Source organism: Danio rerio, chromosome 2 (genome assembly GCF_049306965.1).
Source record: "Danio rerio strain Tuebingen ecotype United States chromosome 2, GRCz12tu, whole genome shotgun sequence".
NCBI lineage: Eukaryota > Metazoa > Chordata > Actinopteri > Cypriniformes > Danionidae > Danio > Danio rerio.
In genome coordinates, this window is record NC_133177.1 from 61187501 (window position 1) to 61200132 (window position 12632).

The 12632-nt window shown below is 41.4% G+C and overlaps 2 protein-coding genes across 2 annotated transcripts in view; both read right to left on the reverse strand.

Moving 5' to 3' along the window:
• LOC100331115 (RNA-binding protein MEX3B) overlaps positions 1–2385 on the reverse strand; it is a 12232-nt gene extending 9847 nt beyond the window's left edge. The window contains exons 1-2 of the mRNA XM_073932129.1: positions 2077–2385; positions 1103–1600 (exon numbers count right to left, since the gene is read on the reverse strand). Coding sequence (XP_073788230.1) covers positions 1103–1556 — 454 coding nt within the window. The 5' untranslated portion in view covers positions 1557–1600; positions 2077–2385. The remainder of the gene's footprint in view (positions 1–1102; positions 1601–2076) is intronic.
• lingo3b (leucine rich repeat and Ig domain containing 3b) overlaps positions 1–12632 on the reverse strand; it is a 790077-nt gene that overhangs the window by 289662 nt on the left and 487783 nt on the right. The gene's annotated exons all lie outside the window — the stretch shown is intronic.

A 12632-nucleotide genomic window follows, 5' to 3' on the forward strand; every position in this document is an offset into this window, starting at 1 on the left:
GGGAGATGATGGGCGTGTGGAGGACAGGGCAGACGCAGAGATCCACACGAGGCTCTTTTGTCTGGTTTAGAGCGCGAGACACGTCCATACCCCCCCTCCCTAACTACACCAAACCAACCCAGACTAGACCCCTCCTCCACCCACCCACACAACAACATCCATCCCTCCATCTATGCATTCACACACAGCACTCAAGAGAAAAACGCCAGACAGCACCAAAACAATAGCTGAATGCGCAGCGTCGAAGAAAATATTCAAATCACAGTGTTTGCATGCAATCTCACACAGCAATATTACTTCAAGTGAAGATTTCCTCGTATTCAAATGCAATGCATTCACTGTTCATGATCTGGGATTGTGGAAAACACTGACGTGTGTGTGTGTGTTTTTATTGTTCGTTTAATGATTTTTGATGTTTTTTTCTTGCAGATGTGATGTTTTATTATGCCTTAGATGAAAACAAATGTAATGCATTGCATTTTTTTAGTTCTTGATGCACACTGAATTATTATTCCAAAGCTCCGTCCAATTACACTTAAGTGATGAACTGTTGATAAAAATGCATTTACCATTCATGATGGACACATTTGATAAACTTAGTGCTTTTGTTGTTCAAATGCATTGCATTAATTGTTTTATAATCTTAAAATATGCATGCAAATAACTACCAGCAACGTTCTTTTCATGCTCAAATGCACTCAAGTATTTATTTGCATGCAAATATGAATATTTATTGTATGTGAAAATAAATGAAATGCATTGCATTACATTTACTTCAGCCCTGACTAATCTAAGGCATTGCTATCAGTTAAAATGGCCAATTATTCAAAAACAATGCATTTACTATGCATGATCTCATTTAGGTAAACATTCATATTTCCAAAGCAACTAACCAATACACCACTGTAGCTTTAATTGTTCAAATGCATTGCATTTAAGTCTATAATCTCCCATTTTTACCATGCAAATAACTCCCTGAGCTGCTTTCCTATTGTTCAAATGAAGTATGCTGAATGAGATTCTGAACCCTGCATTGCATTTATTAGTTCATAACATGTACAGATTGTTTACAATCAATTGTTGTCACTATTTAAGTCAGTACCTTGTCTACCGACGATCTCCGCCACATGCTCAGAGGAGGGCACGGGCACGCACTCGGTCATGTTGACACTTCTCTTGCGGAGCACCGAGCTTTGTTCCCCGAGGATGGAGGAGTGCGGCCCGGCCATGTGATATCCTCCACCACCACCTCCACCCCCAGAGCCGTAGTACTCAGGAGAGGGCGAGCATGAGCCGGGTGACTCCCGCGAGCCGCTGCTGTGCTCCATCATCTGCAGGTCCACGTAACCCCCTCCTCCGTTACAGCTCTCCCCAGCCGAGCTCCCGTCCAGACACTCCACCTTCTCCAGCGCCATGCGGGACAGCTGGTCCAGGGCGAAGCGCAGCGCCTCCTGGTGCTCCTCATCCCGGGGATCCTGCTCCATCTCCCGGGCGCCGCCGCCGCTCTGCCCGCTCTCGTGCTCCATGATGTCAGGGTGAAACAGGGGACTCGGCATAGTCGACCCCGCGTGCGCATCAGACACCCAGCAGACTGTGCTTTCTAAAGTAAAAGGCATATTTAAACACAATGAGAGGTGATTTAGTTCATCAGTAAACACTCGGAAGAGTTTAAGACACGCTGCTGAGTGACCGGAGCGGGCGCTCTTGTTGTTTTCCAGCGCTGCCTTTTGTCTTTATTGTTTGCGCTCAGCTTTAGCACCGCGCGTGTTTTTGTTTAATAACGCGGTTATAACGCATGACATGCGGCTGGTATCGCGCTGAGCACACGGCAGAAGTGCGTGTGATGCATCCGAGACATTAAATGTGTTATTCGGTGAGTTTAAAGAGAGATGTCGGAGGTGAAAGCGCGGTGTTGTTAGCCGCGCCGCTAACCGGAGATGATCAGTCACATTGTCGCCTTTGTTTGTGGATGTGAGCCGAGCACCACGCGGGCGATCCCGGCCGGTACAAACCCCGGTGAGGGAGAAACTCACACGGCACACGGACATGCGTTTAACACAATAACGGAAGGCTCACCGTGTGTGCTCCCGCGCCGCCGGCTGCTGTTTTCCGCAGTTTTCTGGAGGATGAGGCTGGTGGAGGGGACGGCTAACCGCTAGCTGCTAACTGTTTTTGGGGGGCGTTGGAGAAAAAGAGTCGCTTTTAAAGCATTCGCGGTCAAACTGGAGCTCCAGCGCGGCTCGGATCACTCGTCCCGCCTCGGCACCGCTCGCACCCGGGATCTGCTCATGGTTTTCTGCGGGTTTTCACGCGTGGAAGTCTGGAGACTCTTAGAGCGCTTTCTGTCGGTTCCTCCGGTCCGCCGCCTTTGTCTGTCTGTGCAGCAGAATCACTCACTCACACACGCGTCTCTCTCTCTCTCCCTCTCTCTCTATCTCTCTGACGTCACCCGCAAACAACAAAGGGTTCAAAGGCCACTTCTGCATATTTACAAACAAAACATTTCGAAGTTGCATCGTTCACATTAATAAACTGATGTGTTACACTGAACAAATGATTCAGAGCAAGTTAAATGATAATGTAAAGACATATAAAGCAATTTTAAAGATTAAGAAAATAAAACAATATCACAAATACAGCAGAGGACTCATTTTTTTCCATTTATTTGAAAATAATTAAGTTATTATTTAAATACAATTTCATTATCTGAAAATAAAGCTAGCAGAACTGTCATTTAGTAATGACTTTAATGCACAGTTGAAGTCAGAATTATTAGCCCCCGTTAATTTTTTTTCAACAATTTCTGTTTAATGGAGAGCAGATTTATTACAGCACATTTCTAATCATAATAGTTTTATATTAATAATAACTCATCTCTAATAACTGATTTATTTTATTTTTGTCATGATGACAGTAAATAATATTAGACTAGATATTCTTCAAGACACTTCTATACAGCCTAAAGAGACATTTAAAGGCTTCACTAGGTTAATTAGGGTAACTAGGCAGGTTAGGGTAATTAGGCAAGTCACTGTATAACAGTGGTTTGTTTTGTAGACGATCGAAAAAATATATAGCTTAAAGGGGCTACTAATATTGACCTTCAAAAATTAAATACTGCCTTTATTCCAGCCGAAATAAAACAAATCAGACTTTCTCCAGAAGAAAAAATATTATCAGACATACTGTGAACATTTCTTTCCTCTGTTAAACATTATTTGGGAAATATTTTAAAAAGAAAAAAAATCCAAAGGGGGCGAATAATTCTGACTTCAACTGTGTATACTGTAATCGACTCTTAAATTGATCCTCAAGTTCATAATCATTCTATCGTTTTCCTTCAGCTTAGTCCCTTTTTACATCAGCTGTCACCACAGTGGAATGAACCGGCAACTTATGCAGCATGTTTTACACAGCTGCAACCCAACACTGGCGCACCAACACAGGGAGAACATGCAAACTCCACACAGAAATGTCAACTGCACCTGCCGGGACTTAAACCAGGGACCTTCTTGCTGTGAGGCCACAGTGCTAACCACTGTATCTTTCTCTTTATACCTTTCTTCCATAGACAAGGTATGTAATTGATATTTTGTGACATTGTTTACTTGTCAACTCTTTGCATTAATAAGATTAATAATAAAAAGGCCACTTCTGCATATTAACAAACAAAACAATTTGCATCCTTCGCATTATTAAATGCATTTATTAATTCATTCATTCATTTTCTTGTCGGCTTATTAATCCGGGGTCGCCACAGCGGAATGAACCGCCAACTTATCCAGTATATTTTTACACAGCTGATGCATGGGAAACCTCCACACACGCACACACTCATACACTATAGACAATTTGGCTCACCCAATTCACCTGTACCGCATGTGTGTGGACTGTGGGGGAAACCGGAGCACCCGGAGGAAACCCATTTGAACGCAGGGAGAACATGCAAACTCCACACAGAAACCGCAACTGAGCCGAGCCGACCCATCGACCTTCTTGCTGTAAAGCGGCAGCACTACCTACTGCGCCACTGCTTCACCATGGATTTATTTACATTGAAAAAATGGTTCAGAGTGAGATGCATGAAAATATTAATACATAAAGCAATAAAAAATAAACAAATAACACAAAAACAGCAGTTACAGAGGAAATGCGTATGCTTCAGTGATATTTCCCCAAATAAATATCAGAATATTCTAAGAGTCTATCACTTTTCTTGATTTTAAACAATCGGAGATTTAACACACTGAGAAAATGATTCATTGGATTAACTATTTTTTAAAGCCATTTAGTAATGACATGAATTATTATAGGCTACTGTAACTGACTCTCACAAATCTTATACCGTCAAGTTTAGATTCAGGTTCATTAAACAGCGTGGGTCATTTATATGGATACACCTTAATAAAATGGGAATGGTTGGTGATATTAACGTCCTGCCAGCACAGGCTTCCAATATCCGTAGTTTCAGGTGCTGCACATCTCAATAGTATCTGGAGGCAGCCTTTATGATGCAAGCTGAGACTGCATCACTCAGCGATGCAATGTCAGACACAATGCACTCAAATGGAGCGAGTGACGTCACTGTGACAGGTGGGGTTAGGTGAGCCCATTAAAAAGCATTGGTGCAGCTCAGATTGCACTGCACTACGTCTGCATCCAGACCCCTCTCGCACATCTTGTATCTTCACACCATAGACAGCAAAAATAGTGTGGCCATTCTTCATCAGTGGAAACCTCAAGGCCACTGGATATTTGAACTTGCTCCATGATGATGTGTTTCCCTCTTTATGCACTGACGCCGGAGTTTCTCCAGCAAGATGGTGCACCACCACATTATGGGTGTCAGGTCCGAGCATTCCTACATGAACAGTTTCCTGAAAAGTGGATTGGTCGTCGTGGGCCGGTTTAATGGCCCCAAAGGTCTCCCGATCTGACCCCCTTAGACTTTTATCTTTGGGGTCTTCTGAAGGCAATTGTCTATGGTGTTGTTACGACTGAAGTTTATTTATTTATTTATTCTTGCGGATTGTACTCTGTCTTTTTCTTTTGTCCCGCCTTCTTGTTGTTTTTCTGTTGTCTCATAGGCTCCCATAATGGCGTGATTCCCTTTTCTGATTGGCTGCTGGTCTCAAAAGCCTGTATATAAGGGAGCTTCCGGCAGGGATCGGAGAGCTCATTTCTGTGCGTTCGGTGTTTGGAGTGGAGCTCCTGGGTTTCCCTCACCCCTCCGGTCGACGACCAACAACCAACCTTGTATTGATGACCAGCATATGTTAAAATATTTTTGAGAGTTTGAGCGTGTAGGGGTGACCTGCCTATTTATTTAATTACTTTTGACTTTGTTTATGTTAGGGAGTAAGGTGAGCTTTTTGTATTTTTCTTTAAATAGTAATAGGTAATTTAGTGGATTTATTTGATAGATTCTTTTGTTTGTTATTTTGGCCTGTGGTCACCCTGACGAAATGCTCATTTATATTAACCCCATTTTTCTATAATAAATATATTCATATATACTCTCAATTGAGTGTGCGAGTTTGGTTGTCGACCGAAGGGAATCTTTTGCTTTAAGTTTTGTTTAGTTTGGGAAATCCACCAACCCAACACATTTGTTTTTTTTTCTTCATTTATTATGCCCTTTTTGTTTCCCCTAGACTTGGGGCGTAATAGGTGTGAAGATACAAGATGTGCAGCACCTAAAACTACGCATACTGGGAGCCTGTGCTGGCATTTCTCCTGCGGTGTTGCTGTCAGTGTGTGAAGAGTGGGAGAAGAGGGCTGCATTGACAATCCAACTCAATGGGTAGCACATTGAACACACTTTATAAGTGGTCAGAAACTTGTAAATAACTCATGAAAGAATAAAGGTATGTTTAAACCAAGCACACCATTGTTTTTCTTGTGAAATTCCCAATGAGTTTGATGTGTCACATGACCCTCTTCCTATTGAAAAAAACAAAAGTTGGATCCAAGATGGCCGACTTCAAAATGGCCACCATGGTCACCACCCATCTTGAAAAGTTTTCCCCCTCACATATACTAATCTGCCACAAACAGGCCGTTAATATCACCAACCATTCCCATTTTATTAAGCTGTATCCATATAAATGGCCCACGCTGTAGATCTCTTTTTTCCCTTGACAATGTATGTGATATTTTGTACATAAATACTGTTCACATGTCAACTCTGTATTCTGTTTGCATTAATAATGATACATTAAAATAAAATATGGAAATTCTACATATTCACAAATAAACAATAAAAAAAAAAAACTTTACACTATTTTAAATGAAATTAACGTACTGGATTTACTAATATAATAATAACAAATACATATATTTAATTCTCCAAAAATGATTACTTGGATTTACACATTTTTAAGGTAACTTTGTGCAAACAATTTTATGGGCAGAATTTTAATTTTATTTTTTTCTGTGGAGGGTACTGTGGGAGTATGGGGTCAGAGGTGCTCTGTTGAGGGCTGTCTGGTCCCTGTATGAACAGAGCAGGAGTCTGGTTTGCATTGCCAGCAATAAGTCAGACTTGTTTCCAGTGCATGTTGGACTCTGGCAGGGCTGCCCCTTATCACCAATTCTACTCATCCATTTTATGGACAGAATTTCAAGGTGCAGCCTTGGGTTGGAGGGGTCCGGTTCGGGGATCACAGGATTTCATCTCGGATACAAGCGGCCGAAATGAGTTTCCTTCGAAGGGTGGCAGGGCGCACTCTTATGGATAGGATGAGGAGCTCTGACACCCGGAAGGAGCTCGGAGTAAAGCCGCTGCTCCTCTACATAGAGAGAAGTCAGCTGAGGTGGCTTGGGCATCTGTTTTAGATGCCTACCTAGGGAGGTGTTCCAGGCAAGTCCCACCGAGAGGAGGCCTAGGGGAAAACTATGTCTCTTGGCTGGCCTGGGAACGCCTCGGGATCCCTCTGGAGGAGCTTGAGGAAGTGTCGGGGGAGAGGGAAGTCTGGGGTTCTCTCCTAAGACTGCTGCCCCCTCGACCTGACGCCAGGTAATCGGCAGAAAATGAACGAATGATAATTTTTTCAGGGTTTTCACCTTTATTAGATAGGACAGTAGAGAGTATTGACAGGAAAGCATGGGAAGGATCAGCATAGGACCATGAGCACCGGAATGCATGTGTTGGCGCACTAACCACTACACCCCTGGTGCCGAGCATGGGCTGAAATTTAAAAAAAAAACTAATTAATTTGAACATCACTACAATTGAAAGTTTTCATTTAAATTTGTTCAAATTCTGCTTATGTGCAGGGTTTACATCAAGTTACCTTAAAAAAAGCTTTTCATTTTTTTGACTGTATTAAATCTCAGTATTTGTGTTGTTAATTTAGTTATTTTGTTGACTTTATATTGTTTTTTTTAATGTATTTATTTAATCAATAATCGTGCTCTGTTAAGTCTCTGTCATTATTGCTACCATCACTCTCTTTTTCCTGTGTAGGTTTGATTTTTGTATGTTTGTTATTGAAGCATCATTTTTAAAAAAAAGGCCAATTCTGCGTAATATTTAACTCAAATTTATGCAAATAGATGACAGTCCAAACACATGCGCTATTAGGGAATTGATAAACTAAATTGGCCGTAGTCTATGAGTGTGTGTGTGTGTGTGAGAGAATGAGTGTGTATGGGTGTTTCCCAGTACTGGGTTGCGGCTGGAAGGGCATCCATTTTGTAAAAAATAGTTGACAGTTCATTCTGCTGTGGCAACCCCTGATTATTAAGAGATTAAGTCGAAGAAAAATTAAATAAAATTTTTTATACTGTTTATAATATTGTTCTATACAGTTATTTAATAAAATAAAGATAAAAAATTATTTAAATGAAAAATACTTCAATTCAATTCAATTCAGCTTTATTTGTATAGCACTTTTACAATGTAGATTGTGTCAAAGCAGCTTCACATAAATGGTCATAGTAACTGGAACAGTGTGGTTCAGGTTTTAGTGTTTAAGTTCAGTTCAGTTTAGCTCAGTTCAGTGTGATTTAATCATTACTGAGAGTTCAAACACTGAAGAGCAAATTCATCGATGCGTAGCTCTACCAATCCTGAACAATGCGAGGCAGTGGCGACAGCGGAGAGGGAAAAAAAACTTCACCTGATGGGAGTGAAGAAAAAAACCTTGAGGGATATATGTATATATATATATATATATATATATATATATATATATATATATATATATATATATATATATATATATATGTATATAAAAAGGTCTGTATGTGTGAAAGGGGCTATTATCAATGCACTGACACTTTGAGCGTGAGCAGCGTGGCATAAACAGACCTAACGCCGAAACTATCGCGGCACTGCTGCTTCAGCAACGCTCCCGCCTCAAGGCTGATTTATACTTCTGCGTCAAGCGCACACATATGCTATGGCGCAGTCTACACATTGACGCATAGCCCTACACGTGGCCGTCAGTGTCGCTGACGTGCACCTCTCAAAAAATGTAACATGTTGCAGCGACGCGTAGCGCAAACTCTGTGATTGGTTGGCTTGTTAGCGCTGACGAGTCTGGGCGGGACCGAGAGTCGCCCGAGCCCGATTGAGCGATTGTTTACAAGTGTGGAGTCCCGTGAAGGAGCTCCGGATGGAAAGTTTTGTTTTGTGTTTACCTCATAGTTAAAGTTGCTGCACGTCCGCCGGTTCCTGCCTCAAAATGAGCGAGTTTGAGCCACTTGTACATCCCGGAAGTGTTCAGGAAAAGCAAAACAGCAGCGAAGAAACTCGACACAGAGGAAGATTTACACCTCACTGCCAACTAGCGTTTCGGAAGTGTTAATGCAGACCGACAGAGACAGCAGCAGAAGTATAAATGCACAGCTACACGGGTTGCATGCACCGTGGGTTACGCCGGTCACCTGACGCAGAAGTATAAATCAGGCTTCACTCTGCTTCTGCATGCGTTAATCTGTTAAAGGGTCATGAAACACCAGAGCACATGCTTTGAGCTGTTGACAGTGGTATATGTGTCCCACACTGCTAAAAACACTATTAGGACACCTATATTTTACTAAAAAGTGTAAATTGGTTGTTTTTGCGTTATTTCAAGCAAATTCGTACTTCCTGTTTGAAACGAATTTTTGAAGCTGCGTCACGGTCATGAGATAATAGCGTGTATTCCAGCGTGTAGACTGGACGTCTGTGCCAGAGTGAGTCTTATTACGTCTTACAGTGTGCTGCATTAATGCATGAGTAAGGCTTGGTTCAAACCAATCAGCGCGCTCTATTGTGCAACTTCATTAATATTCATTACTGTCACAGTGTTTAGACAACAGAGACGCCACGTTGTGTTGGCAAAACAAGCGTGAAGTGTTGCTTTTATAGTTTGCCGCAGTGAAGTTTTGTGTTCATTTTCTCTCTGTGAGAGCGCAGCTGGAGTCACGTGTGGATTAACAGTGTACGCGACGCTCGACAACAATAACTTACGTGTCTAAGGAGGATTATTGTTTACCTGAGAGCTGTTCTCATCTGCAAACGCTGAGATCCGGATTCGCTTGTAGTCTCCTCTTAATAAAGACGCGGCTCTAGTTGCTGGTGATTGTCCTGTCTCTACAGATTTGGTAAGTGAGCGTCCAGTGCTCTTTGTTTATTCAGTTTGTTCGTATCGAACTAAGTTAACTATTGCACCGAGTGTAAACATGTTAGCACCACAACCAAACTTTAACCTCGTGTAGGGTTTTCACCGCATTTAGTGACCGGAATAACACACGCGGCTTTCTGACACTACCTGCCGTGTGCATCTAAGTTTCCGGAAAATGCAGAGTTTTTTTTTTTCTCTCATTCGCCGTGCGGTATCAAACATTGCATGAAAAATACACGCTTACAGCAGTTCCTCGAATCAAATATCTCGTTTGTCGCGAGGGACATGAATGAATTCCCTGAATGAAAGAGCCAAACTGCAGTTAAAGTCCAACATTTAATAATTTGGCAAATAATTCGACTACAGATGTCCATGTAGGTTAAACACCATCACTTTCTCCTGTGGGTGTGTATTTTGACTCTGAAACTCGCGCGTGCCCAAATAGACACTCCCACACCCTCCCACTTTAGTTCCTCCGACACTCCCCCCTAAACAGAGCTGGACACGCCCACTTTTCTGACTTTTTCCAAAGTAGAGGTGTGAAAACACCCTGTTGAAACGAGGGGGTTTCATGGCCCTTTAACATAGAAGCCGAATAAAGCACGCTCTGCTCACGCCTGCGTTGTGAAACAGGCTTAACAATAAATTCAGATTTATCCTGCAGTGTCTCTCTATGCGGACACTTCTCCTGCGTTCTACATCTCAGATAATAAACTCACAAGAGATATGTGTACGTTTTATTTTACTCACATTCAGATGTTATTTTAGAGAGCAGGCTTGAGGTTCAGCTGTATCCTCTTCATCTTCTGGCTGATACGGTAACAGCTACTCTGACTGACAGTGTTCACACAGCTCAAAGGCATGTGCTATTACAAGTGTGCTGCTTTTCCTGCTGATGTGGAGATGATCACAGCACATTATGTTAGCTGACCAATCAGAGCCTTTTCAGAGGGGCTAGGAAATATGACAGTGGCTACGCCCGAAACCTCAAACTTCCATACTGTTTAGTACGCTAAAATCAGTATGTGAGCCGAGTAGTGTGTCCGAATTCATAGAATTTAAAAATCAGTGTGCGAGAAGTACCCGGGTGACTTACTAAATCCGGCGAGACTCTGAAGTGCGCATCCCATGCATGCTGCGCTATTACATGATGCCCCGCGAGCGAATTCAAGAATGGGAGTCAATCGACGCAACTGACGCAGGTAGGTCACGTGACGAAATGGCGGATGTAGTAGGGCTGTGCAATTAATTGAAAATCCGATTTCGATTTTTCCTTCGGAAAAAAAAGCGCGAAAGACCGCATGATTCTGTGTGCCGCGCACACACAGAATTGAAGCATGCAGTCAGTTCGGTCTCACTCGCACACTGAGACGAGCAGAGCGCAGTCAGCGCACACATCTAAAGTCATCTTACCGTGAGCGCTTTAATAGTCAAATAGGTGTCAAAACGCGGTGTTTAGTGATTATTCATATCAACCATCATTTGTGTAATAAACAAACGAGTTGAGAATCAAAAGAGACGCGAAAGAGAAACTATTAAAGAGACAGCGCGCTATAATCCTTCTGCCGCCTGTTTTTATGATTATTAATCAAACAACAACAGGAGAACATGCCTCACTAATCTTGACTGAAGGACTTTTGTAGCTAAAGTGTTTCTTAAAGCGAAGATGCTTAAAGCACAGTTTGTTTCATATTTTTATTCTATTGTATTTATTTCTCTTTCCTTTGCAGGGTGGAAAATAACTGTTTGTATGCAGTTGAAGTCTGAATTATTAGCCCTCCTGAATATTAGCAACCCTTTCCCCCCCAGTTTCTGTTTAATGGAAAGAAGATTTCTGAACTTAATAGTTTTAATAACTCTTTTCTGATAACTTATCTATTTTATCTTTGTCATGATGACAGCACATAATATTTGACTAGATATTTTGTCAAAATACATGCATTCAGATTCAAAGTGCGATTTAAAGGCTTAATTAGTGTTATAAGACAGGTCATTGTATAACAGTAGTTTCTTCTGCAGACAATCAAAAAATATATTGCTTAAGGGGGCTAATATTATAGACTTGCTTGAAAAAACCTGCTTTTATTCTAGCCAAAATAAAAATAAAAAAGCCTTTCTCCAGAAGAAAAAAAATATTAGAGGAAATACTGTTAAAATTCCTTGCTCTGTTAAACATCATTTGGGAAATATTTATTTTTTACAAAATTCTCAGGAGCGCTAATAATCGTTTTGAATAATCGTGATTTCAATTATGACCAAAATAATCGTGATTATGATTTTTCCCAAAATAGAGCATCCCTAGGATGTAGTAGATCCAAATTCCATTCATACTTTTCACATTCATACTGTATCTTTTCTAACGGCCGAGTAGTACGTTTAAATTCAAATGCAGCACCTACTGAGTAGTAGGCGGCTTCGGAAGCAGCCAGGGGTTTTCATGTTAGCTGAGTAGCTGTATATAATCAAAGTAAGATATATGAACAAATAACCTGATTTTTAACAAGTGGAGCATGAACACAGATTGCTTTGCTTCTTAAGCCTAGTTCACACTACAGGATTTTAAACATCAGCAGATCGCTGTGCCGTTCACACTACATGATTTGACTTTGTGTCTTTTAATCTCTGTGGTGTTCACACTACGCAACACTCTGTGAATGATCCACAAGAGGGGGGTCACACACTACATGATCTGACAACAACTCATTCCCCATCAGCTCAGTCAAGCTACCAAACCACAGCCAATGAAATTTGAGGGAGGAGTCGTCAGAAAAAGCTGAACACTATTGGCTGCTTGTGTGCGGATTACATCACTGACAGCGTTTCAAGCTTTGGAGAAAGCATTAAAAACATCGTCAATCAGCTGATTTATCAGCAGATTAATCACTCATCTGCAAGGTTTGAGTGGATAGATACACAGAGAGTTTTTAATTGTTGTAATTTTATAACTCTTTGAAATAAAACTAACATTTATAACACCCTGCCGTTTTCTAACTATTAGTGTATTTCTTTCTGACATTG